Below are 25,594 nucleotides of genomic sequence, written 5' to 3'. Positions count from 1 at the left end.
ATGTCAGGAGCTCTAGCTCTCTTTCTGCTGACAAGCAGAGACGAGAAAGATAAGATTGGAAACGAATCTCACTTCTCTGAGTAAATAAATAATCAATACTCATCTAAATGTAAATGAGAAGGTAGCCCCCTCTGATAACAGCACTCTTATCAGAGAGCCAATTTTCTTCAGACATTTGGCCTCAACCAAATCACCATCATTCAGCCCTAGCCTAATGGCAAAAAATCGTAACTAAATTGAACCGATCACCAGAGATCAACTAAGTTCTGCCCTGGCCACTTCAGGTTCAAATGTTTGGGAATGCAATTTTGCCCCCATTAACTTTCAATAGCAATGAAGAGCCAACTGGTCAAGGGGCCAGTCTGTGTGATAAACAAAGCCCAGCTGGGGGCTGGCCAGGATTTGAAGGGGAATGGGTACAGGCATAAACACCACTGCTGGATGAGCCACACACCCCAAATCTGGACAGTAAGACCAATCTTGCAGGTGGGCAGGGCATTCTTTCCTCATCTAAGGCCTGCCTGCCTCAAACTGAGGAGACATTTAATTTGCCTGATGAGCACACCAGTTAGAGCTTATTAAAAATAGAAATAAAGAAAGGAAGATATGAAAAAGTGACTAAAGCTAAAAACAACACAAGGATTCAAATGATCAATTTCCTCCAACCCATTTGTCTCAGGCTTACATCTGGCCCAGCAGCGCCACACTGACCTGATTTTACTGAAAGAAGACGCGTCTACAAGACAAATCACTTTCAACCACTGCACTGGGGTTTCCATTTCTTTGCTGCAAGACTCAATTCACTGCTGATGAGAGTATTGGGGAAATTATGACCATTATTGATAGGACAGCAAAACCACTTTTACACAGAAGTCTTCTGGTCGACAGAAAGCTTGCGCTAGACCATTAATGAAAGTGTCAGCTAGAACCAGAAATTAAAGACAAAGGCTGGCAGATGTTTAGGTTTTAGAGCACACCCAGGACACAAACTCAAGTCTTTCATTCTTTGGAGAAGAACAGAACCTAACCAAGGAGGAGGGGTGGCCTGTTTTGCCCACAAACACTGCTCTTTTAGCTACCCTGGAGTCTGGGAGCACGGGCTCTTGACGGTCTTTATCACCTACTTCTATGTGCTGTTTCCCAGCCTCTGTGAGCTTCTAACTCCTGAGGTGGAGTCGGAAGGGGCCTAGCATTAAAATGGAGGTTTCAAATCTGGCTCCTGTCTGACACTGAGAAAGCAAGTTGATCTAGAGCAGCATGCAGTGATCTAAGTTATGTGTAACTCAATGCCTGCCACAAATTAGGGAGCCATAAATGTTAACACATTGCTGGACAATTCTGACAAAATTATCAACCCGTTCTTTTTGAGAACAAGTCAAGTATCACTTTATCCCAAGGCCCTATCAATGGTTATGACCAACACCTGAGGGTTTCTGGAATATTAGACAACACTACAAGGCTCAGCCCTGTTACCATCTCTACTGCAGAGAGAGAAAGTCAGTCATAGAGTGACCAGTCAGCCTGTGGTGAGGTCAGGGTGAGAAAGGTGTGTCTGAGCAGGGTCTGTGGTCTAACTCCTAGACTACAGCCCATACTAGTTTTCATTTTTTTGGATCAAAACAAACAAAAAACAATTCATTATTGAGATGATTTATCAGCTCAGAACTAGATAAAGTGGTTGGGTGGGAGCAGGTACCATAGAAGCCAGAGTGGGCAGCTATTTTGGGGGGGGGTCAAACTCAAGATTCCAGCAGGCACTTAACCAGAACCAGCTGCTGGTCCTGTTTTTTTTTTTTTTTTTTTTTTTTTTTTTTTTTTTTTTTAAGGGGAACTCTTTTCCTACATTAAATGATTTACAGAGTTACTACCTCAATCCACAGTTCTGAAAGTGTGATTTCTTTAGGGTTTAACTATACCCATTTCTAGTCTTGTTACAACTTTTTTATTGCGATAGAAAACATTTACTGGAAATATGTTACTGCTATTACCAGGTCATAAAATAAAAAGAAAAATAGTTTATGTATTGCCATCATTTCCAATCATCAATCAGAGAGTGCCAAGGCGAGGAAAGGAAAGGGCGTGCAGCCAGGATCTCCTCCTTTGTGTAGGAGAAAATGCAGGAGCATCATAATTCTTCAGAACAAATTTCTTCTCAAACACCAGCTACAGGGCTGGGCTAGCAGTGAGCACACCTTGGCTGCATCCTCCTCTCAGCAGCCTCTGCTTGACTCTCCGAGCTCAGCACTCCTGCACCACCTTCCTGAAGCACCCACAAGGCTGAACAGGAACACTTTTGTATACCTGTGACCTCCCCTTGATATAGGGTACTCGTTGGGGCCAGGGGGGAGGACTTTAAAATCTCAGCTCTTGCAAGACTTTGTAAGTGCTGAATGACGACCTTTGTTCACTAGAGTGGCTTCAACATGGTGGAACTTCAGATCCTACAACTCAACGTCCACTGCTGTGTGCAGTATAAAGAAATACTAGTCTAACTATACAATGATCCATACTTAAGACATTTACCACATCGCCATTCTAATACTGAAAACTGTACGGCTTAAGTTACCAGTGGGAAGACATTCAGTAAATTATAGTATATCCTGTGCATTGGGGATGTTATATAGCTATTATAAAGAGAAATTAGGTTAGTAGGACATGGGAAGAGTCCTATAACAGATGAACAAATTAAAAAACAAAACAAAACCCAGATGTGCATGTTTATAATCTCAGCATTTGGGAGGTTGAGGCAGGAGGCTCATGCATAGTGCATTGTCTAGAAGTGGCCCTCAAGTTGCTGACACCAGGGCATCTGAGACAGCATGAGGAGTTTCTAAGCACCACCTTGTTTGGGCCGAGGTTTGCAGCTTTATCACTTACTCTATTCCTTAGTTTTCTAGCGTCAAGGAGGAACAACAGCATGTATCTTTCGGAGCTGTTTCAAGAATAAATAGAAAGCCTTGATAGAGGGTGTCTGATGCACAGTTCCCACTACATCCAAATGTCTGGTCTGCTACCCAGTAGCAGCTGGAACCTCTGGAGGACCATCACAGCTTCCTCATCTTCTTCTCTTATACCAATGTGTTAATCCAGAAAGAGACTCCGCCCTTTGGGCCTCTGCCTACTGGTCCCACTAGTCTCTCACTTCTGTATCTTTAAACATTCTCCTTCCATAAAAGTCAAATGCTGCGTAGATAGCCTCTGTACCCTCTAGGGAAGCTCAAATAAAGCATTTTTTTTGGTTCTAGATGTTTGCTAGTTGGGGTGAAAAACATATGTCAGCAGCCTGCATTCTAGGGCAGTCTCAAACACAAGTGTGTTTAGAATGTGCTACCTTCCTGGTGCTGCCTGCCTAGTTAGCCCTCTCAACCCCTCTTCCTCCACAGTGGGGCTCTGCCTCTATCTGATTCCAAATGCTGGGAGGCTTCTGACAGTGCCCCAACTTTGCCTCCTGGGGAATGCAAGGAATCAAGAACCTGAGGTTGGACAACTAGAAACCTTAAAATTGAGAAGCTGGACACCACTGGGCAGAGGCCTCCTACCATCAAAACAGGTAGGGAATTTGCTAAAAGGATAAGGAGAGGTCACTACCTACACCTTCTCTCAGGTAGGTAAATGTTCTCTTTGGAGTCAGGAAGTCTGAGATTGCATGGAATAAAAGAAATATTCTTTTCCTCCTTAGGATTCAGAAATCGCTTGTTAAAGGATGGAAACCTTTAACACTGTACTAAGCATCTAATTCTTCAACCCAGTATGTTTCTCTTAACTTGAGTTGCAGGGACATTACCAAATTTTACATACAGTTATCTGTTGCTCTGTAAAGAAATACAGATGGTTTCTGTGGAAATAAACAGTCATTTATTTTAAACAATTGTAAAATAGTTTATGGAAACCAGTGGGGTAATGCATTCAAATAAATGCCAAAACTGGTTGATGGGGAGCCAGGGTGCTAAATCACACTGCTGGGGAATTCAGCTGTGGGGAACAGATAGTAAATCCAGAGTGACAGAATTTCCCGTGATAGCAAAGGTTTCTGACATCTAGTCCAGTACTCAAACCCATTTTCCTTAACACAGCGCTGACAGGCAGTGAAATTAGTGAGTTTAGTCACAAGCACCTAAGGACAAAAAGAAAAGAAACAAACAAAAAGGAGAGCATGCCTCTGCAGCCTCTCTGAGAGGTGTTAAGAGTGAGAACTCCAGCCAGGGCCAGCGAGGAGGTGCACAGAGCCAACTGTTTCCAGTCACTAGACTGTGTTATGATTCCTGGGAATCTGAAGGTTCCTTTCAAACCCAGTGAAGCCAGAGACTGGTTAAGGCATAGCACATCCTCTCAGCAGGTCAGTCTCTGCCCTGAAAAAGGAGGGTAATGGCAGGTGTATCTGCAAACAGCACAAACAATGGCTGTTGGTGCTCCTATCAGAGAATTTAATCAGCTGTTCTCAACACAGTTGTCATGCCCCAAATGAGTCACTGAAGGTAAGAAGGGAAGACTAGATCTCTAGGGACTTCAGGGTGCACAGGGCACGCAGTCTTCCTCCCCTTGCTGCTCTTGGTGCCTAAGCTCTGCTGACTCCACCCACTTGCCAAGGCTCCCAAGTATGCAGACCATCAACACATAATGGTCCTGTTACGGTCTCCAGCCTCTGGCTATTCTTTCTTCACCTACCAGTCAGAGGTGCTCCCTAGAGGCAAACTGAACTTTCCTCTGGGGCTGCGCCCTAGGCACTCCCTCTGTTCTCATTTCCTGTTCTGTGTTCTAGGAATCGCACATGGGTCCCCCTGTAGTTCACTGTACTCTTTATGGGTCCTTGTCTGTGTCCCTGTATTACTCCTTCACCCAGCACCTGTGTTCCAAGTCACGTGTCAATGAGTGTCCCTTGGGTCCATCACTGAATGTGTACTTGTAAGGAACAGATCCACACAGGTCCCTAGATGATCCTCCATCCTTCGCCACAACAGGTAGGTGTAGCACACTGCTTATCCCCACAGGTGCTGCTCCAAGCAAGATTTCGACAATCCCAGGGGGCCAAAAGCAAGCTTCATTTTTAACAACCTGACTTGGCCTTGGCATGTCACTAAGGAAATGGCCCTTACCTCAGGGGCCAGGTGCCCAGCTCAGTTGTCAGCATGCTCTCAGTGTGCTTCTCTGAAGTCCTGTCCTATCTTCTGTATGCCTGGACCTCCCTGTGCATAAATTCAACATTTATGTGAACTCGGCTGTACTTGCTAGTTAAGAATGGAGGAAAAGAGAGGGAATGAGCTGACCAGGAAAACAATGTAAATAATGTGTGGAATGCCACTTGCTATGATTTTCAACAGCTCGACAAATGGCTGGCTTATTCATCTTTGAAATGATGCAAGTTGGTCAATGTGTGATGAATGACTGACTGAGCTAACTGGGCAGATGGTGGTGTCTCAGTTTTCCAGCTCATTTTATACTCTGAGCATCTTTCTGCCTAAGTTTGAGTTCACTCTTTGTAATTACTCATTCCTAGCTCATCTGTTCTAATATGAGAGAATAAAAAGTTTACTATGACATTTCATGAGAAAAGTTATTATACTATGTAGGTCCCCAAGAATCATTTTCAAAGGCATTTTTAGGAGGTGATTCTGATGATGAGACTTTTGCTTAGTGCTTGCTTCTGTGGCTCAGCTCTGTATTAGCATGGTTTCTATGCAATTATTCCTGGATGCTAAACATTACCTGCTTTATTGGTTCTGGTGCCAGAATATACCACCCTCCCCTACAGACGTTTTAAAACATCAGCCCCATCTGATAGCAGGGTTCTTTCTGCCTGTCCCATCTTTCTTCCAATAAACACGGACCGAGTGGAATCTGTTTGAAGCCAGGAAGTACGTATCCTAAGTAGTTTGTGAATGGCTGGAACCCTGTGCAGCTCTTCCCAACAGTCGCATGGGCTCTGACTACAGTACTTCCCGCTAAATCGGGCAGCCTTCAATGCTCAGGTGGGAACCCCAGCTCCCTGTTTCTAGGCTGGGGATAGGAACCACGCGGACTCAGGTAGTTACTGCAATAGTGAAGAGGCTCGCACACAGGTACAGGACCCTGCCTGGCCTGCGGTGAGCAATGCAGAGGAGTTCAGCGCACTGTGCTGTGCCTGGCTCTCAAGACATCAAACAGGAAAAAAGAAGAAAGTACACATCCTGTTTTATGTTAAGCTAACTGTGACATCGCTAAAGGTTTAAGCATGATTTTCCCATGTGACAGAGTGATAGGAAAAAAAACAGCAGCTGAGGGGTCATGGCTGTCATCCTGGTTCCTTTCTGGGAGCTTTCTTTCTGGTTTCATCTATTATCTAGGAGCTGGCTGCCCTGCTGGCTTTCCATTTGCCTTGCTAATAACAGTAAATCCTGCAGCTTCCACTGCAGTTCCTGTCTCCTTCAGCTGACTCTCAGGCCAATCAGCATCTCTTCTCAGTTCATGTCAGACGTTCCCTGGGAAGTCCTGCTGAAAAGAAAATTTATGACGAAAGTTTCTCCTGCTTTTAACCCTTCTGCTTATCAGGGTGCTCCAGAGGAATGCAAGTCTGGCTGACACGCGCACTCGGTGTTCTCACTGCTGCTCTGACAAGGGTCTCACAGCTCTGGACGAGCTCAAGTGAGCAGCTGGGCAGACAGAGGCCCAAGGTTTTGGCTGTACCCCCTAGGGATTTAAGTCGAGCTGAGATCTCTTAGCAACTATAGTCTCCCAGGCCTCAAAGTAGTCACAGCTATCAAACACACAGACAAAACCAAAATAGGACCCCAAACCAATGCTATAGCACAGAATGTGAATGGGATTGAAACTCACCTGTGACTGAGAGGATGGACACACGGCAAGGTGAGGTGCTCATAGTCTCACTGCAATGCCACGGAGAAGAAATACAGGCATGCAGGCTAGGACACCAAGGAGCTAGTACAAAGACAGACCAGAGTGGAGCCAGGCGGCCCTTCTAAAGGGCAGGCCACACTCTGCAGTTCAGTTAAAGCAGCAGCCTACTGTAGCTGGGACCAAACCTTACTGAAGAGGCTAAAGTGCTCAGAGTAGAAAGGCCTGACCAAGGTCACCCAGGGGACAGCATAACCAGTGGGCTTTATGTACCCCACACATATCAAAGCTGCAGAGAGGCAGCACTACAGGTTCTCAGGAGACAGAGGGGTACCCCACAATGTGTTCAGCAATGGCTGCCTGCTGGGGCTTAGGCTTCTTGGCAAAGGCAGCAGTGCAGCTCTTGGTACAGAGATTCTCACCACAAGGTTTTCATTCGAAGTGTGCTCAAGCAGCATGGGACAGCTACGCTCTGTCTCAACAGCACTCTACGATTTCTCTTCACAGAAGTTACAGAGCCACATTAGTGAATCCACTAAACTCATTTTTGTCCTAGTTTTAAAGGGGAAAAAGATGTCAAAATGTACATGTGACAGCTGTTCAGGACTCTAATGCTATGGAAAAGCAGCTGTTTTCATTTCTTTTAGAAGTATTAGTCATTCTTAGAATGGGAACAAGTATCAGGCTAATAGCTTGTGCTTTAACCCACGGAAAATCCAGGTCACAGAGATGCAATGTTGGCCAAGTCACAGCTCGACAGCCATGTTCACATAGCATTTGCTCTCATGGAGTCTGGAAATGTTTATGACGGGAAGCAACTATTTAATGATGTTCTCAGAGAAACCTGACATCTAACTGATAAAAAGGATGGTAGCTTTTAGAGGAAACGAAGTTTCCAAATAGAGAAAGTCCAAACAAGGAGAAAAAGAAGTCTTTCTAAAGTGCAGCATTTGAAAGAAGTTTTATTTTTCCTTTCATCGAAGGTCATGTACAATCTGGAAATAAACAAATTCAAGTCCTTGGATGAAGCACAGTGATGCCCACTATCCCAAGCCCCACCTCACAGGAAGTTAATTTAAGTTTTAGGGTATTTCTCCTGGTATACACTTTAGATTTTCTATTGGTACATTTGCTCGGTGACTTAAAAGTGATCAGTGCCCGCTACAGAGGAAGAGCAGCACAGGCTGTGTCCTCCTGGGCCCCTCACACCTTCAGAATGTGTGTCAGTTGTGTGTTTTCTTTCTGTTCATTGTATGTACAGTGATTCTTCCTACTGCAACAACTGCCTGGCTATGGCATGCTCCTCTGGCTTCTGATGATGCCGGAGAGACATATATATGTACATATAAATGTATATATTGGAGAGGTATATATGTACATATAAATGTATATATGTACATGTATTCATATGAACATTTATATATACATACACATACATACACAATACATGTATATATACTTTTGTCATGAGAGCTAGGTGGCAATGCTGCATGACTGTATAGCCTTTTGATTCGAAGATATTTAAGTGTCCATTTAATGGTTCAACTCTGAAAACATTTACTTTCTCACAATGAAAATGCAATGAATTGTTCCTAAGCAAAATGGTGGCCTGATGAGATGGAGAGGTGGCTAAGTGGGTAAGAGCACTGACTGCTTTTCCAGAGGTCCTGAGTTCAATTCCCAGCAACCATATGGCGGCTCACAACCATCTATAATGAGATCTGATGCCATCTTCTGGTGTGTCTGAGGATGGAAACCTTGTACTTACAAACATAATAAGATAAATAAAAATCTTAAAAAAAGAAAGAAAGAAAAAAAAAGATGGTGGTCTGGGTCAGCAGCTAGTGAAGAGGCTGCAGGTCATGAGACAGCTTTTTAGTTGATTTTACAAAATGCAGCAGCCACCACCTCTGGGCCAGGAATAATTGCGGCAAACCAAAAGGAAATCATTGTTCACAAGAAGCTTTCATTGTATACAGTTACTTTACCTAGGTCCAACATCCCTCTTTCAAAGGAAAGGAGCCGGTCATACTTGTCTTTAGAAAGGCAGCCATCAACAACTGGCAAGACTGCCATGTTGCTGCTGTCAGTCCCAGGTCTTCTGCTGCAAAGCCAAGATGCTGCAAGGCTGAGGAGAGACCTGACCACCCACTGCTGAGCCAGGTACAGTCACTCACTCTTTGGGAGTCTGCCCAGCTCCTGCTGCCCAGCCCAGTGCTGGTGGACAGGACAGAAGGCTCATAGAAACAAACAAACAAACAAAAAAGAAAAGTAAGGGCATGTCTGATCCTGGAGACAGAAAGTTCCCTCAGGTGAAACACAGAAGGACTCATGAAGCAAGACCTACTGTCCTTGCATCTTGTTGCTTTACTCCCTCCTTCCCACTAGACTGTCTTCTTCATGCGCTGCCTAACACAGCAGAAGCTGCCAGAATACTTACTGAGTACTAAGGGTGCTCTGGACATCTGTGTGACCCTTCAGTTTGTTTGCTTTACTTAAATTGTACTTCATCTTAATTCATACAGGTTTACTATTAAAACCCAGAACACACAGGCTTTGCTATGACCTGGCATTTCTGACTTAGTTGTGACAGTCTCTAGGAACACTGAAGAGCCCCAAGGCCACTTGCATCTCCATGGCACTAGAGTTTTACTGCACCTCACAGGCTTCCTCTGTGGAGAACTAGTTTGATGACATAACAGCACCCACACACTTCATCCTGTGACCTAGGGATGATTGCTGTCTCCCAGCGCAAGCCGATGCCTGAATTTAAGCTATCTTTGTCTCTAGACATTATCACAATAAGACAGAAAAGGAAAGCCTCAACAACTAGCTCTTGCTTGGGTTTCTGAGACTCATGGAGGCCAGGCTGGCCCTGAAGGCCTCATCCTCTTGCTCCTACCTCTCATGTGTTGGGATCCCAGCTTCTTTTTTACAACATGCTCACAACAATTACAGGTACACGGTAGAAACTGTGTACCTACCTGCAACTTCTTCCTACCTGCAACTGCCCGGAAAGGAAGAATTCTGCTGTCATACTGCAGCTGCTGAAAACTGCTGTCATACTGCTTATGGAGGAAATGGCTCTGTGTCAGGCCTCTGCAAGCAGTGGGTCAGGGTAGAGGATGCTTGGCTGATCTTGGAGAGGTCTGCTGGGGTGAACTAACTCTTGTAAAGGAGTGGTTTATGCAAAGTAGCTAAACTCAGTCTTGGCAGAGGAAGAATTCTTCCAGCTGGCAACAGGATGCACAGAAGGCTGGCATGCCTGCAAAAAAAAAATCTGCTTGTGCGGGTGGGGGAAGACCCAAACTCTCCTTAGGGACAGACACAGCCCTGAGGCCTGAGGCTCTCTGTGTATAGTAATTCCACAGTCACTCTCAGGACACCCTCTCCATGGAAAGTCAACCTGGAAAGTGCTAACCTCTACCACAGAAGCATGTAAATGCCACTTGTAAATACGTTCCCTGGCAGTACCCTTCTGCTGGCTTTACCTCAAGACTCTCTGGCACAGGAAGCTGATGACATAAGCTGTGTGACAAAGGAGTCTGGGGATATCAATCCTCCTCTATCATGGCATGGGCATCCTTGTTAGGATGAAAAGCAGCTGGTTCAAAGAAATGGTGCTTCCAGCCGTCTCAAGTTCAAGCACAATACAAAAGCTCCTTCTATACCACCTTAAGTTTTCTACACATAACTTATTGAAAAACAGAGAGTTATAAGCAAAAGCCAGGCACAGAGTGGAAAGAAATCAGGCCCCAGGTGGTGACGACAGAGACAACAACACATGACTTCCACTGAGTTCTTTGTATGAATTAAATGTTTTACAGGCACCCAGCAACCCTTCTTTTCAGGGAGTGCGTCTGAGACTGCAAGGAGTCTGTGACCTGTCTCATCCCACAGCTTCTCAGAGGTGCTGCTGAGGACTCAGGTGATTTATTTCCAAAGTCTAGGTTTTTCCTATAGAATCACAGTCCCGATCCGGAAGAAAGCAGATTGGTCTTTCTAGGGGTGGGGTGTGCACGTCTCTACTGAGCTACGTGTCCTGAAACAAACCCAGTAGAAGGACAGACCATGTCGTTGTGATCAGGACAACATGGGAACCCATGATTTTAGGTCTCAGGTTATTCATTACTACTATGTAGCCTCTCTGAGCTTTTTAGTCATCTCATATATAAAATGAAATTAACAGCCCCCCAAAAAGGTTATTTTAGCAACTAAAATGTAGTGCTGATGTAAGTGGTAATAATTATTATCAATCTGTAACTTTACATGGAAAGTTAAAGCCACAGGCCAATGGAAGAAACCATGACCTCAAATGTTATTTAATTTATGTACAGAAAAATAAACTATCCCACACTACTGGGTATATTTCTGTGCTGCTCTGTTTTACCGGCTTGAAAGTCTCTCGCTAACGCAGAAACTCACTGCTTTGTCTAGACTAACTAAGCAGCCAGTTCTTGAGATCTGCCTGTTTGTGCCTCCCAGTGCTGGGCTGAGAGGCATGTGTAGTGCATCTAGCCTTTAACATGGCTAGCTAGGATTTGAACTCAGTAACTTGTGCTTACAGGGTAAATGCTTTGACCACCAAGTCACTTTTCTAGCTCCCCACCTTCCAATTTATTATTAACTTTGGTAGCCCCGAAAAGCTGAGAATTATATACAAAAAAATTCAGGTACCTACCGCTACATTCCATAACTAACACTTGACTACATTTGGTCTAGCAAGTATTTGTCCCACACCCATCTTTTCAAATGCATATGAACTAAGAGACAGATACTAGTATATTTAGAACACATGGTAGTTAAATAATTAACTAGAATTTAACTTTACAAGTGCCATTTGCTCACCTGTGTGTGTGCCCTTGACCTCACGTGACTGTCAACACACAATCTATTGCCCTTAGCCTAGAAATTGTTCAACAGCTTTTCATATTAAGTGAGGACATTCTGTGGTTGTGAAACATTATAGAGATCTTAAAAATCTCATTTCATCTGTTACATGTTATCAATACTCACGAATCGTTCGGGTGCTTTTGCAGACACACACGCGCGCGTGCACACACACACATACACACACACACACACACACACACACACACACACACACACACACACACACACGAACGCACGCATACATATTCCCCATTCATGGTAGTTACAACCATAAAAACAAGAAAGGATACAGCCCAGGTCACAAGGTCTTTTTAAAGGTTAACATAAAAGTGCTGGGAATGCTGTAAGTTTCTAGTGGACATCAGAGTCATTTTGGTACTTACTCTCTACTTCCCCCTAATTTAAAAATGCTGCTTTGAAAAAGAAAACAGTAATGAGGTAAAAAGGGGGAAAAAAGCAGTTAAATGAGAGATGTGGGAAAAGGCACCTCTCTGTATAGGCAGTCCTCTCCCAATTTATCCACCCTGACTTCAGCTAATTAAACATCCGTCTCAGCGGCCTCCTCAGCGAATTAGTCATTCCCACTTTGTGACACTGACTGCTGGTTGCAGCCTCTCCCCACTTGCTGCCATTCCCAGAAACTTGTAGGAGTTTTCTCACCAGGCACATGGCGGGGAATGATGCAGGGTCCCCATTAGCCCCCTACAGTTGCCCTTGGTACCAGTGCTGTTTGTAATACTGCCAGCCATGTCCTCAGACATGCCTTCCCAAAAGAAACCAGCTGAGGGGTGACAATTTTGTCTACATTTCTGAGTTCCAGTGTAGGATGCACTTTCCAAGTGCTAGCACGTATACAGATGGAAACGTAGTATTGAATAAGCATTTTGTTGAAAGTTTGTTTTACGATAGCTTTGATGAGGAAGGAAGTAGTACAAGGTCTCAAAGGAACTGAACTGAGTTCTGGTAAAATCACCACAGATCCTCTGAACACTGGAGCTTTGTGAGTGCATCAAACGGCCAGCAGGCAAACAAGCAAAGTTGCCTGGATGTATTCCCCTCTACACCCACACCGCTGTGTGTGCACACGCTCCTTTCCACCTGCCTGGGCAGAAAGAGAGGCAGGTGGAGAAAAACCCTATTTTGCACTATAGGATACATTTTACAGATTACTCAAGTTAGACTTCTAGCAATGCCTTTTCCCCTTAAAAGAGCTCAAGGTCCATCTTAAGTAGTAGCATCTTTCAGAAAGACAAATGGCTAGCAAGCACATTTGAAGACACTTAACTACACCAACAACTCAGATATACAAAGTAAAATGAGACACTAACAGCTGTCTATCAGTTTGGAAAAACTGAAGGACTGGTAGAAGTCAATGTTGGTAAGATGTGGAAGCAGGCACTCAATCTACACACTTCAGGAGTGGCAGGGCTGTGTAACAGCTGTTCAAGAGATGATCTGTGTGTGTGTGTGCGCGCGCGCGTACACTCGAGCTAGAGTGAGTGAATATGAATGAAATGTGAAAGCCAGTGGTCAGTATCAGGTATCTGCCTCATGGATCTCATCTTTGAGATGGTTTTGCATTGAGCTCGAGGGATCCTTTTGTCTAGTTATACATGTGTGTACTGGCTTGTGTCAACTTGACACAAGCTGGAGTTATCACAGAGAAAGGAGCCTCAGCTGAGGAAATGTCTTCATGAGATCCAGCTGTAAGGCATTTTCTCAACTAGTGATCAAGCAGGGAGGGCCCAGCCCATTGTGGGTGGTGCCATCCCTGGGCTGGTAGACCTGGATTCTGTAAGAAAGCAGGCTCAGCAAGCGAGGGGAAGCAAGTCAGTAAGCAACATCCCTCCATGGCCTCTGCATCAGCTCCTGCTTTCTGACCTGCTTGAGTTCCAGTCCTGACTTCCTTTGGTGATAAAGAGCATGTGGAAGTATAAGCTGAATAAACCCTTTCCTTCCAACTTGCTTCTTGGTCATGATGTTTTGTGCAGGAATAGAAACCGTGACTAAGACAATAAGGGTGCTAGAGATCCTAAACTTAGGTCCTCATAGGTGTGTGTGTGGAAGGCATTTTACCTACTGAGCCACCCCTTCTGCCCTCAATATTTTTAGTAAGCGAATCGTTGACAATTCCTTATTTGGCACAAATATACAATAAATTGTCACAGAGGACTGTTCGCTTCGTGTTTTGTGTACTGAAAAGTTAGAAATAATCCAAATAACTTAAATGTTAGGTTAAACACATTTAACTAGAGTGATAACAAAGACATTAGATCATAAACACATTCAATATCACATATACACCTCTTATTTATCATGAGCTGGCCTGACAGATGGAAGTGATTAATTAAAGGCATTGTATCACATGCCTTTAATCCTAGCAGGCAGAGGCAAATGGATCTCTTCTGAGTCACTGGGCAGCCTGGTCTACGCAGTGAGTTCCAGGCTAGCTAGAGCTACATAATGAGATCCTCTCTTAAAGAACCCAATACACAAGATGGCTTAGTACTTCCTGTCAAGTCCAGCAACCTGAGTTCAATGCTTGGGACCCACTTGAAGATGGAAGAGAACCTGATTCCAAAAAAAATGTTTTCTGACCTCCACATGTGCACTCTAGCATGCACACATGTCATGGACACATACAAAACAACTTAGTGTTTAAGTTTTTCCACAGTAAAACAAACACACACCAGGGACCATATGTGTCCACAAAACTCAGTCCATGTTCCTATCTGTATATAAAATGAATAAAAACCCAAAAGGAAATTCAAGTAAACGACATACGTTTTGCTGGACATACCTCTAAAATCTTTTCCACAATATTTAGTTGATGAGGGCAATTTACACCTCCACCTTCTGAGACTGGCTCCAGGAAGGAAATGATATTCTGATGGTGTCCTCCTTGTCCTCCCTGAATACAATGCTTTACATCTGCACCAGGTCTCCAACATCTGCTGTGAGGTCGTCCTGTACACATGCCTCACTTGTCAATTAAAGCCTAGGGCCTCTGGCTTAGGCAGGAAACTGGGAGGAGAGAGGAGTCAGAGAAGAGCCGGAAAAATGTGAGGAGATGGGCGCATGCTTCCTGACCAGCCACTCAGGAAAATGTAGGTTAAAATAAATGGGTTATCTTTAGTTATGATCTAGTCAGAGTAGAGCCTAGCTATATGGCCAAGGCACTGTAGATATAATTTGAGTCTGAGTCTAATTTCTACGAGCATGGGGCTGAGAGGCAGAGCCAGGACTTAAGGACAACAGTCTACTCTCCTACTTCCCCAGGAGACTCTGCAATCACATCTTTCCCTCAAGTTCTGCAGTCTCTCTCTAATCTACCTGGCACCGCACACACAGTGAATGTTTGGAAAGGAACTCTTGTTAGACTGCCCTCTTGCCATCAAAATAAAGATCAAATTTAACATGCTTCACAACCATGACTTAGCCCCAAATGAGCACACTATCCTAATACTCTAAGCTCCTCCTACAGGAAGAAACCTGACCGTCCAATCCTGTTCCTCCTCGCCATCCTCTAGCCTCTGCCAAAAGGCATATTCTGACAATCTTCTCTGATGCCCTAAGACTGGACCAAGGTCCCCTTGGGTCCGTACTTAGCTTTTGCTTATCACGTTCACAATATTACAGCTACCTGTTTATTGGTCTGCCTCCTCAGCTAATCAGCAAGCTTCTGAAGCATCAGGAAATCTCTAGTGCCTACATTCACCTGCTACATCAGCAGCCCTAATAAATGACCTCACCTCCTCCAGTCTGTGTTTATCATCAGGGTTCACCTAGCCAGATCTGGACCCTGCCTAGGTTCATGCTTTCATAATGTGAGGTGTCTATGCTCTCTGGGTTCATCTCTTCTGCTTGAGACGTTCTCATTTAGCCTCACAGCAAAGTCCTAGTTAATCTTCAAAAAGATGTCAAATAAATCACTGCAGAGCATTTCTTCTGGGTCTGTCCCACCCAGTAGTCACACTGTAGTTGCTAATCTGTGATGCATCTGCTAGGAGACTTACCACATTTTAATGTCTCTTTGCCTGTGATTTTCCAGTGTGAAACTGGCACTGATAAATCCTTTGATGACTTCTATAAACCAAGTGGCATCTCAGAGACATGCCTCGCTCAAGTACATATAGTGTACGGATGAGTCAACCTCGTTAGAGCTGAGGGGGGAGGCTGAGAGGGTAAGGGCATCTCACAAGCATGCCACAATTCTCTCATCCTTTCATCTCCTAGGTAATTCCACAATCAAGCAGCAGCTGTCCATCAATATGCACATTCAGTGCAGTAATATTTCCTGAGAGCTAAAGCTAACTCCCCACTGAGTCCAGGGAAGCACCCTTTTCTCGGGGCCGTGGGTACCTCGGTCCTACCACATAGCCAGTGCATCTTCTCTCTTCCTTTCATTTTGCCTTTTCATTAATCTAATCCATGCTGTGACTGCCCTGGATGAAGTGAATGAATAGATTTTGTAATGGAAAAGGAACTTCTGAAAGATTAGCGACTGGTAGGAAGAGTAAGTGCTGGTCAAATGCAGTTTTGGCGAATGATATATTTCAAGTCGCTCTGATGTGGCAGTTGTGAGAGCTCATAACACCCTTCTAAAATAATTGGGTCTCTAAAGTGGTTCCAAAAGATTTTTGCTTGACATAAATTCTCTAAATTTCCAGGCTTTCTGGATAAAATAGTTGACTGCAATGCCATCTTTAACATGCTCTGCTCTATACTGGAGAAGATCCATCAGGAGCCTCAGAGCACTCCAGACAGAGGGGAGCTCAGGTGAGATGAAACAACAAGATAAAGAGGCAGAGAAAGGTGTGGGGGAGGAATATTTAACTCTGAGCTTCTTGCCTGGGGCACTTCTGAGTTACACATTTAAACACCCAGCAGTCCTAATTTACTCCAGCATTTCCCACGATGTCACTAGACACTGAGTGCTGAATCTTTATTTCTTACTCAGCTCCCATGCATGAGTGGCATCACCATGATTATTTTTTCATAAGGAGGAAAAGTTGTCTGCGGAAACTACTATTTTTTGCAAAAACAAACAGCCACCATTAGATGGTCCTGTGTCCTCTTTCTTCTTAGAAATATCTGATACAGCATACGGAGACCACGAATTGGTCTCTGGCTTACAAGCTTTATTTTCACACAAGGGGGCACTGGGTCTCTGGCCTACAATTTCACATGAGGTAGGACTCAACCCTATGTGGAAGACACTTGTGCTCACTTGAGTCTCCACAGGTTCAGTACAGAGCTCACAATTGTTAAAAATCTGACTCCATTACACATGTGTCCTGTCTCTTGTGGTAATGATGGCCCACAGGGCCTCATGTGTTCCTGGTAAGTGTTCTACCACTGAGCCACATCCCGAGCTGAGTTTTCCCTTTCTAATAGGGCAGTTTAGGCCAGGTGTATGTTGCTTTAAGAAAGCTAGACATAAAACATTAGAACTGACACCAATACAGACAAACTGTGCAATTACAAAAAGAATTCCTGGCTTTATGTTGAGATTCACCACGGGGTTCCTCTAAATGCTGCTCTTCCCTAGTGCATTTAGTTCTCACGATCAACGAACATTTTCTGTTTACAGAATTTTAAATTTGTTCTCCCATTAGGGTTCTAATAAGCAACATGGTACAAATAAAAAGAGTATGGGGTTTGAGGTCAAAGAAGCCTGGCTCTGATTTAGGTTTGCCATTCACTTGCTGTAGAAATCTGGGTAACTAGCTTCCCAGAGCAAGGGAAAGTGAGGCAGGAAGCTTCTGATTATACAGCTTCTGATGCCAGAGTGCTGTGTTTCCCCCACTCCCACCCCGAGTGCTTGTGTAGCTTAAGTGTGGTGGCATCTGTAAGGCCACAAGGCACACAGGGTAACAGTTCTCAGCTCTCTGCCCCCAAAAGATCCTGCTTCTGCAAAGACCAACTCCTTCCTGTCACAAATGCCCCCAAGACATCCCAGATAAATAGCACATTCATTTATATTCAACTTTCTGAGCCTGTCTGGCATGAATGTAGGGCCTCCTGTGGCTGAGGACACAAGCTCTGATGTTGTCCTCTCCCTGCTGAGGTCACTGCTGGACCTGGACCTGTTAAGAGTGTCACCCTCTGGACTTCCTTCCCTATTAATTCCCCGATCTTTCCTTTTTTTGGGCTCCCCATCTCTGTGTGTCCTTTCCTCTCTTTGATCTGAGGTATATCTTGCAATGATTATGAGTTTGGATTTTATTCTGAATGCAGGTAGTTGTCCTCAAAGGATTTGAAGTAGCTATAATAACATTCACAGTTTACAAGGTGTCTCTGGTGACTGTGTAGACCATAGGCTGGAAGTGTTAAGAGCAATGGGAGGGAAGCCAATCAGACAAAAAGTCACAGTGATAGGACAGTGGAGATCTGCTCCATAGGTGAGACTCACGGCATGGGGAGCTTGGTGCTGGGGTGTGGCTGTGACTAGGTGCATAGTGGTGCTGTTGACTGTGCGGGCACCTGTTGTATGTCTCTTAAAGGTCAACCTCACTGCAGCTTCAGTTAAGTCGGTCAAACAGCAGAGTACACTGGAATGTTCTTTTCATAGAGACTGCAGTGCCCTTCCTACTCAAGTCTTCACAGTGTACACTCGAAGGTCTCTGTTCAAATGTCCATTTCTAAGAAAAGGGAATTTACTGAGCACCCGTGTGTGGTGCAGGAATCTCTTCTGCCTGTTCTCTTTACTGTCTCCTTCCCTCTAGAGTACAAGGGTATCCTTGACAAGTGTCTGCTTGTGCCACAGTCTCCTTGCACTCAGGCCATGTCTAACTTTAGAGCATGATACCAGTGTTCTCCGGGTCAGCACGCAGGCTGTACATGAGTGTTTAATGGGGAACTCACGACCCAGTCATCTGTCTGTCACATGGAATCCCCGGCAAGGTCTATGGCTGCTGCTAACTTCCACCAACCACTGTCCCCTCCCAGTGGGGAGTGCTGCTTGCCAGGCAGTAGGTGAAGCACTGAAAACTATTGGCACACACTGCCTCTGGCTCTCAGCAAAGACCAAGGAAGAGCTAACACTTCTAGGGGAAATCTTCTCAGACAAGCAAAAGAAACATCAAAAGGCCATTAATACTGTAAAAACGTTAAAAAAAAAAAAAAAAAAAAAAAAAAAAAAAAAAAAAAAAAAAAAAAACCCTGCAAACTAAGAAAGTATGTGTACATTTCAAAATACAACAAAGGGGTTGTTAAGGAAAAGTTAGCACGCTCTTCTATTCCTTGCATCAAACAACAGGTCTGTTCACAGTGACAATGCCCACAGAACCAGAGCCTCACAGACCTCTACTCTGCTGACCAAACCCTACTTCTCAGTCTTCCTCTTGTGGATTGGAAGGCACTGTGTCAGTGTGAATCTGAACTGATGGGCTCCATTTCTCAGCAGAATCTCTGTCACACCAGCATGCTGTTGACAGCTGGTGGACAACAGTGTTAAGGCCACAACAATAAACAAAATAGTAACAAGCTCAAGGTCACAGTCACCAGGGTGAACCTGACAAAGGGAGAAACTGCCTAAGGCCTTTGCTCTAAAGGACAAGTCAGTAGACTTTACTAAATCTTCACTGTGTCACAGCGCTCCCATCCAAAGGTTAGAATCAGGGAGCTTTGTTCATTCTTTGCTTTGGCCGGGTGCACTGCCCTATGCAGAGTCCAGGCGTCAGGGAGGACAGTGATAATATGAAACTTTAAGAGTTTAAACACCTGCCCGCCCAGAGATCCGAGGGGAGCACACTATGGAGTGTTAACAGGAACCTGTGGTGTTTGTCAGCAGTCACCATCTGACCAGGTGACAAAATGACAAACAATGAGAGCCTAGTCTCCACAGAGGTAAGAACTGGTCAAGACAGTCCATCCTAAAAATGCCCCACAGGGTTCCTTTAACAAAGCCATATATTTAAACTGAGGTTTTGTGGGTTTTTTAAAAATCCTCACTACCTAATTATTTTTCCTTAAAAAAAAAAAATACAACAAATGAAACTAAGTAAGCAGCAGAGGAAAGACAAGAGTTTTGGTCACTGGGATTGTCTTTAAGTCCACAACTTGATTTAATAAGGGATCATTCAAATTCCCGACTTGCTGTTATTAAATGAAGCACATGTCAGGCTAGAGAAAGCTGAGGGATGCTAGGTATATGGGGAAGGAAATGTGGGTTCCTCAGGCCTTGTGCTGGACCAGCCTCTACTAGTAAACAGGGGAAGCTCAGATACCTCACGGTGCTCACAGTGCTCAGTCTCACTTGTCAATTCTTCTCACTCGAGCTCAAGTGGGATCCACCAGGCTGAGGCTGTTCAAGAAGAAAACAGCATGCACACCCTGTCCCAGACTCGGGGTGCACTCAGTTCTTGCAAAGCCTGAGCAGGCCACTGTGCCAGATTAGCATGCACACAGTTTTCTAACTTGACATCTCCCACCAAGTTCACAACTAAGTTCTTGGACTAATGGGAAAATTGTAAGTATCTCATAGCTACATGTGGGCAACCATGGATTTTACTAAGTAAATGTACTTCTCCCTAGTTAAAGAAGATTTTTCCTCTTTTCCTTAGTCACCCTTGAAAAGCAGCTCATTCCCTAGAACAAAGTTCAAACCACAACATGAACACCACTTCTTCTGTGCTAACCCTAAACAAAATTTTGCCAAGCTGGTGACTCTTCTACTTCTGAGACTAGACTTTTAAAGCAACTAAAAAGGTTTATTTTAAAATGCTTCTTGACTTAGAAGATGGACAGCAATACATGTAAACATCAATCTCAACTGGCTTCAGTGGCATGAGTAAGAATAAATAATCTAGATCATTGTGTTCTGGATAACAAATCCCAAGCTTTTTCGGAGGAGACAGTGGAGACTGATGAAAATGGCAGGGTGTAGATACAAAGGTGGGTGTGAATGCCTAAGGCGGTGATTAATGTGCATGCTGGGAACAGACAGAGATAAACAAACAAGACTGGACAGAGGTGGCCGCAGACAGAAGGAAGGACACTGGCTCAGCTGTATCCCCGTAAGTATGTTGGGGTTTCATGGTCTAAAAAGACAAAAGAATTCACTGACAGCACAATTTCTATTGAGAATGTTAAAAAAAAAAAAAAATCCGCCTCATTCTTAGACAACTCAGAAAAGGCATTTTTAGAATATAGAAAATTATATTACAAAACTCACTATTATATAAAAAATTTAGAGAATGAAGACCCCGGATTCTATAGAGTGAATGCTCATTAACTACCCCTGAGTATCTGAAGCTATTTAAAAGCTATTAGATTGGCACCTGGAACCCCAAACATCTCCTCTCCCCTGGGAGAGAGAGGCTGTGCCTCTTCAATCATCCCCTAAATGCAAAGAGGTTTGACCCCCATGCAATAGATAAAAGTCACCCAAAAAATGAACAAAAGAGGTGTTTGAAAAAGCAGAGCGCCATTCATCCCAGCTAACGACTTGTTCATTATGAGTGATGATGGATAAAGACTTCTCACGCTGAGATGAAATCAAGATTTATATGCATTGTTTCCTCTCCCAACTTGTGGGAAGATCATCATCATTTAATTCTATCTCTGCGGCCAGTGATGGGCATCCAGAGAGCTGGTTATCAAACGGCGCAGTCAGCTGGCAAAAGCCGAAACGTGCAGTTGGCACATCTGGACGGAGCCGCCACAGCCGAGGGTGAACAATGACTCCTGGCAAGCATCCAAATTGCTTGCAGACGCTAGCAGGTCTCATCTACAACCGCCCCTACCAGCATCTCTCTCTCTCTCTCTCTTTTATGAGAATCAGATTTTCATTGCTCCATTCAATTGCTCTCCTCTGCCATTTTTTACAGCTCTTATCGTTCCCCTGGAATATGGCCTTGAGACAGCTCATCCGTGTCCTTCACTGTGTTATCTCTTCTAACTTTTATTAAAACTTCAGCTTTCATCTGAAGATAGCTAATTAAATCTGGAACAGATTATATGCCTTCCCTTAAAAGAGAACACAACTATTTTCTTCAAGCTGAGCACTGCCTTCTTCCTTTCCAAAAGGTGAGCTCAAAGGTATTTAAGAAGTCTCTTCACTGACAAAGCTATGATTCTTGACTTGCCATATATGGGCTGACTTTTAGTATAGTCTGTTGTAGATAAATCTTTGAATTATTTTAGAAAATAACTGTTTCCTAATATTAGTAATATTTGTGTTCTAAGTCCTTCAAATGTCATATATAATAGCACAAGCCTATTTCCTACAAGAAAGCTGGATAATGAGGAGTTAGAGATTAATAGCTACATGGGTACATCAAACAATTTATCTTTTTAAAACCATCTTTGTAAAATCACCCTCATTTAGCAAAAATGAAGAGAATGTCCTCCTACCCCTGTTATCCTGAAGCCTAGTAACTGAAAATATTCCCATGTAAAATGTGTAAAAACATGAAATTAGAAGCAGTAGTTCAACTTTAAGGTTTTGTTTTGGTTTCTGTGGTGCTGGGGAAGGAAGCCAGGACCATGTGCACACTAGGTAAACATTCTGCCACTGAGCTATGTCTCTAACTCCTTGGTTTGGATTTTAAGACAGGTTCACATTAACTAATGGTAAACACAATAGCTCTGTCTTAATTCCCACAAACTATTAATGATGAACTGCCCATAACTGATCTGAACATGCTTGTCCCACATATGCCACTGACCCAGTTCTTTCTGAGGCCCAGAGGAAGCTTTAAACTATAGGCTTAGTAATCAGCCTTCTAGAAAGGATATCCAAAATAATGAAGCCAGACATCTCTCTCTCTTTCACTTTCACACACACACTCACACACACACACACACACACACAGCCTTTTAACTGTTAAATCTCAATGGCTGTGGTATAATTTAACTAACTAACGTACCTGAAATTTTCTGGGATCCTTTTCTTCGTTTTACCGCCTTGAGTAAGATCTCCCTCATGGTGACCTTCGTGTTGTCTACCTGGATAAGGGAGAATCCATGAGCAGCATTTCTACAGGAAAAGACAAGAGCAAGAGTTATCACTACAGCTTTCACTACACTGGGAAAGCTTAAAACAATAGTACAGAAAACACCGGTGAATATTTTGGAGAACTCTGCCAGGTGGGGGTGGTACATATCTTTTATCCTAGGCAGCACCTGGGCAGCCTGGTCTACAGAATGAATCCCAGGATAGCCAGGCTACACAGACAGAGAAACTCTGTCTTGGGAAAACAAAACAACACAAAAGACCTATTTCCAGGCATTTGTGAGGGCACTCTAATAGAAGTAGCATGAAGTGAACCAAGGCCAGGGTTGCTGCAGGCTTCGCCAATTCTTTGCAGAGTGAACCTGGTTTGCTGTCGTCAGGAACCAGGTTCCAAGTTTTGATTCGGGAGCCAAGTCCTGCAGTAAAGACTGACAGCTGACAGCCTGACTTATGCTGGCACATGTCACTGTCCCTATGGGCAGAGATTGTCACAGTGAGCCCCTCAGTGCCCAGAGAGAAAGCAAAGACTCTTTTGAGCTGTTTAGTAGAGCACTGGTCTGCCCACCAGTCTGTTGTTTTGAGACAGAGCTCCTCCTGCCTCAGCCTCCCTCCTGGGATTAAAGGTGCCCACCATGCCCATCCATCCAGCTTTTAATGTACAATCTGTGTATACTTCACTATAAATGAGTTCTTTACCTAGTCCTACAAAATCAAACAAAATATTAGTTTAAGCAAAATAAATGAAGACAAAACACTATCACTGCCTGCAAGCTTCTAGTCAAATTAGGTTGGAAAGAATTAATTTAGCTTGAAAAAGAAAAAGGAAAACAACAAAGATACAAACAAACAAACAAATGGATGCTAAACCTACCCCCCAAACCCACAGAAGACAAACAACAACCACAACCCATCCAAAGACAAAACAAGTGAAAAAACACTCAGCAGCCCATTATTTGGGGGAGCTGTCACTTCACAGAGACTGTCAATTGCAGTGACAAGTGTCACCAAAAAAATATGCCCACACCCCCCCCCCTTTGGGCACTAGAACAAAACACACTAATTCCAAGTAACTCGTGTAAAAAATGGGACCCAAGTTTCCAACTATGGAACACGAAAATTGCTCCAAGGAGTTTGGTCACATTCCCATTTCCCCATAAGAATCTTAAAGGGGAACATGGCCAAAAACCATGGCGAAGCTTAATACTGACAAGAAATCTGAAAGAAAAGCCAAGCTCTGGGAAAGCTTTCCAATGACGGAAGAGGCTGGGATGGGGCCTGGAGCCTAGGTTAGACCCATCCAGGTGGCTGGTTCTCCACAGGGGCTACGGGCTGTTCTCTAAACCCAGGACCCAATTTGTTTCCCTAACACCGAGACATGTCCACAGCACTCCTCTCCATACAGCTTGCTGTTTAATCCTTGACGTTCATTTGTTACAAGCACAAAGCTGATGCTGCTCTGGCCCGCACAACCATCCATTTTAACTTGGTGAAGGTTCTTGCTATCGAACAGCAGGCCTGAGAACTGTCAAGCTAATTTTACTGAACACTTTGTTACTGAATCATGCCTGAGCTCCAGCCATTCTTTACCTCAGAAGCTGGACCCCATCCCAGAACAATCTTTAAAAGTTTATTTTACTGATCAAAGCAAAATAAGAAATAGCTCTTTTTAAAAAACTCTATTTTGGGAGAGATGCTGTAAGTGATACTTTGGCAAGAACACTGATGTGTAAAGAGCCCTGTGCATTTAAAAACGTGCGAGTATGTTTGCTCTGGCACTAGGCCAGTGAGTATTGGAACAAATGCCAATCAACCATACTCAGATCTGCCTTCCCCAGCTTTCTCCTCAGAAGTCAGTATGTCCTCCATCTGTGACAATATGTTGGGTGACAAATGAGTAGGGCCAAGAGGAAACACAAGTTCTCAGGGATTTGCAAACTAGTACTGGCCAAGGCCTCACGAACTCTCACCCACCCGGGAACTACCTGAACGATGGTAGAGCTTGCCTGCTTATAAACTGGCTGCATTGGCTCCTGTTCTGTGGCCAGCTGATAGCATCATTCCAAGCTAGTATGTTCAACTTTTTCAATAAAGAACAGAGTAAAAGCTTAAGAGGCAGTTTCATATCTGGACTAACTTTCATAAATTTAGAGTGTCCTTTTAAAAGGTTTGAAGCAATGGAAAATCCCCAGTCTGTATTTTTCTGTCATTTTACCAACACATACCTGGGTGACAAGGTTAAAGCAAGCAGAGGAAATCCCTGGCCCGTCCCTCCACAGGCCTTACTGATAAATTGCGTAGTGGAGGAATAAAGGATCACCTTCTGTATTTTTTCATTACACTTTTCTTTTGTTACAGAATACATAAATCCATTGTGGCACAATGTAATATGTATCACCATGCTACACCTGCGGACGCTTCCACGTGGCTGCCATGTCTGTGCAGTCAGGAATGATAAGTGAACCACCCGTGAATGTTAACGATAGTGATCATTCTGAGGTAACTCGGCTCTCCATCTTCCTTTACAGCCTCCAAGCTGAAGCCAGGGTAGCAGGGTTCATGAGAGGAAAATGAAAACAGTGAAGGAAGGAAGGGCAAGGGAGCATCAGTGTGGACGCATGTCCCTGTGTGTGCTGTCTTATTCTGGGCTCTGGACAGGGCATGCTGGGGACACCTCTGTGGGATTCTTATGCAGGTCTAACATGAAACTGCACATCAAAGAGCTGACTTACTGCTGCCAGGAGTACTTCAGCCAACTCAAAGCTGGGTCTTGTCAAGTCTGCTAAAGCACTGAAGAACAAACATATGAGCATTTAAGAAGAGGTAACTTACTCAAGGAGCTGTGAAAAGCCATGCAGTCACCAAAGAGGCTCTGGGGGAGGGGAGGGAACTGTTCACTGAGACGTAGTCTGGTAA

General features: G+C 44.0%; 1 protein-coding gene across 7 annotated transcripts in view; it reads right to left on the bottom strand.

Annotated features, from left to right (window-relative positions):
- MAPKAP1 (MAPK associated protein 1) overlaps nucleotides 1-25,594 on the bottom strand; it is a 211,676-nt gene that overhangs the window by 64,910 nt on the left and 121,172 nt on the right. For all 7 annotated transcript variants that reach the window (XM_080927363.1, XM_080927361.1, XM_080927365.1 and 4 more), the window contains one exon: nucleotides 22,596-22,705. In XM_080927363.1, the coding sequence (XP_080783489.1) occupies nucleotides 22,596-22,705 (110 nt within the window). The remainder of the gene's footprint in view (nucleotides 1-22,595; nucleotides 22,706-25,594) is intronic.

This window comes from Micromys minutus (genome assembly GCF_963924665.1).
Source record: "Micromys minutus genome assembly, chromosome: 13".
Classification (NCBI taxonomy): domain Eukaryota; kingdom Metazoa; phylum Chordata; class Mammalia; order Rodentia; family Muridae; genus Micromys; species Micromys minutus.
The sequence above is the reverse complement of the archived record's forward strand: the minus strand, read 5'-3'. Positions and strand labels throughout refer to the sequence as shown.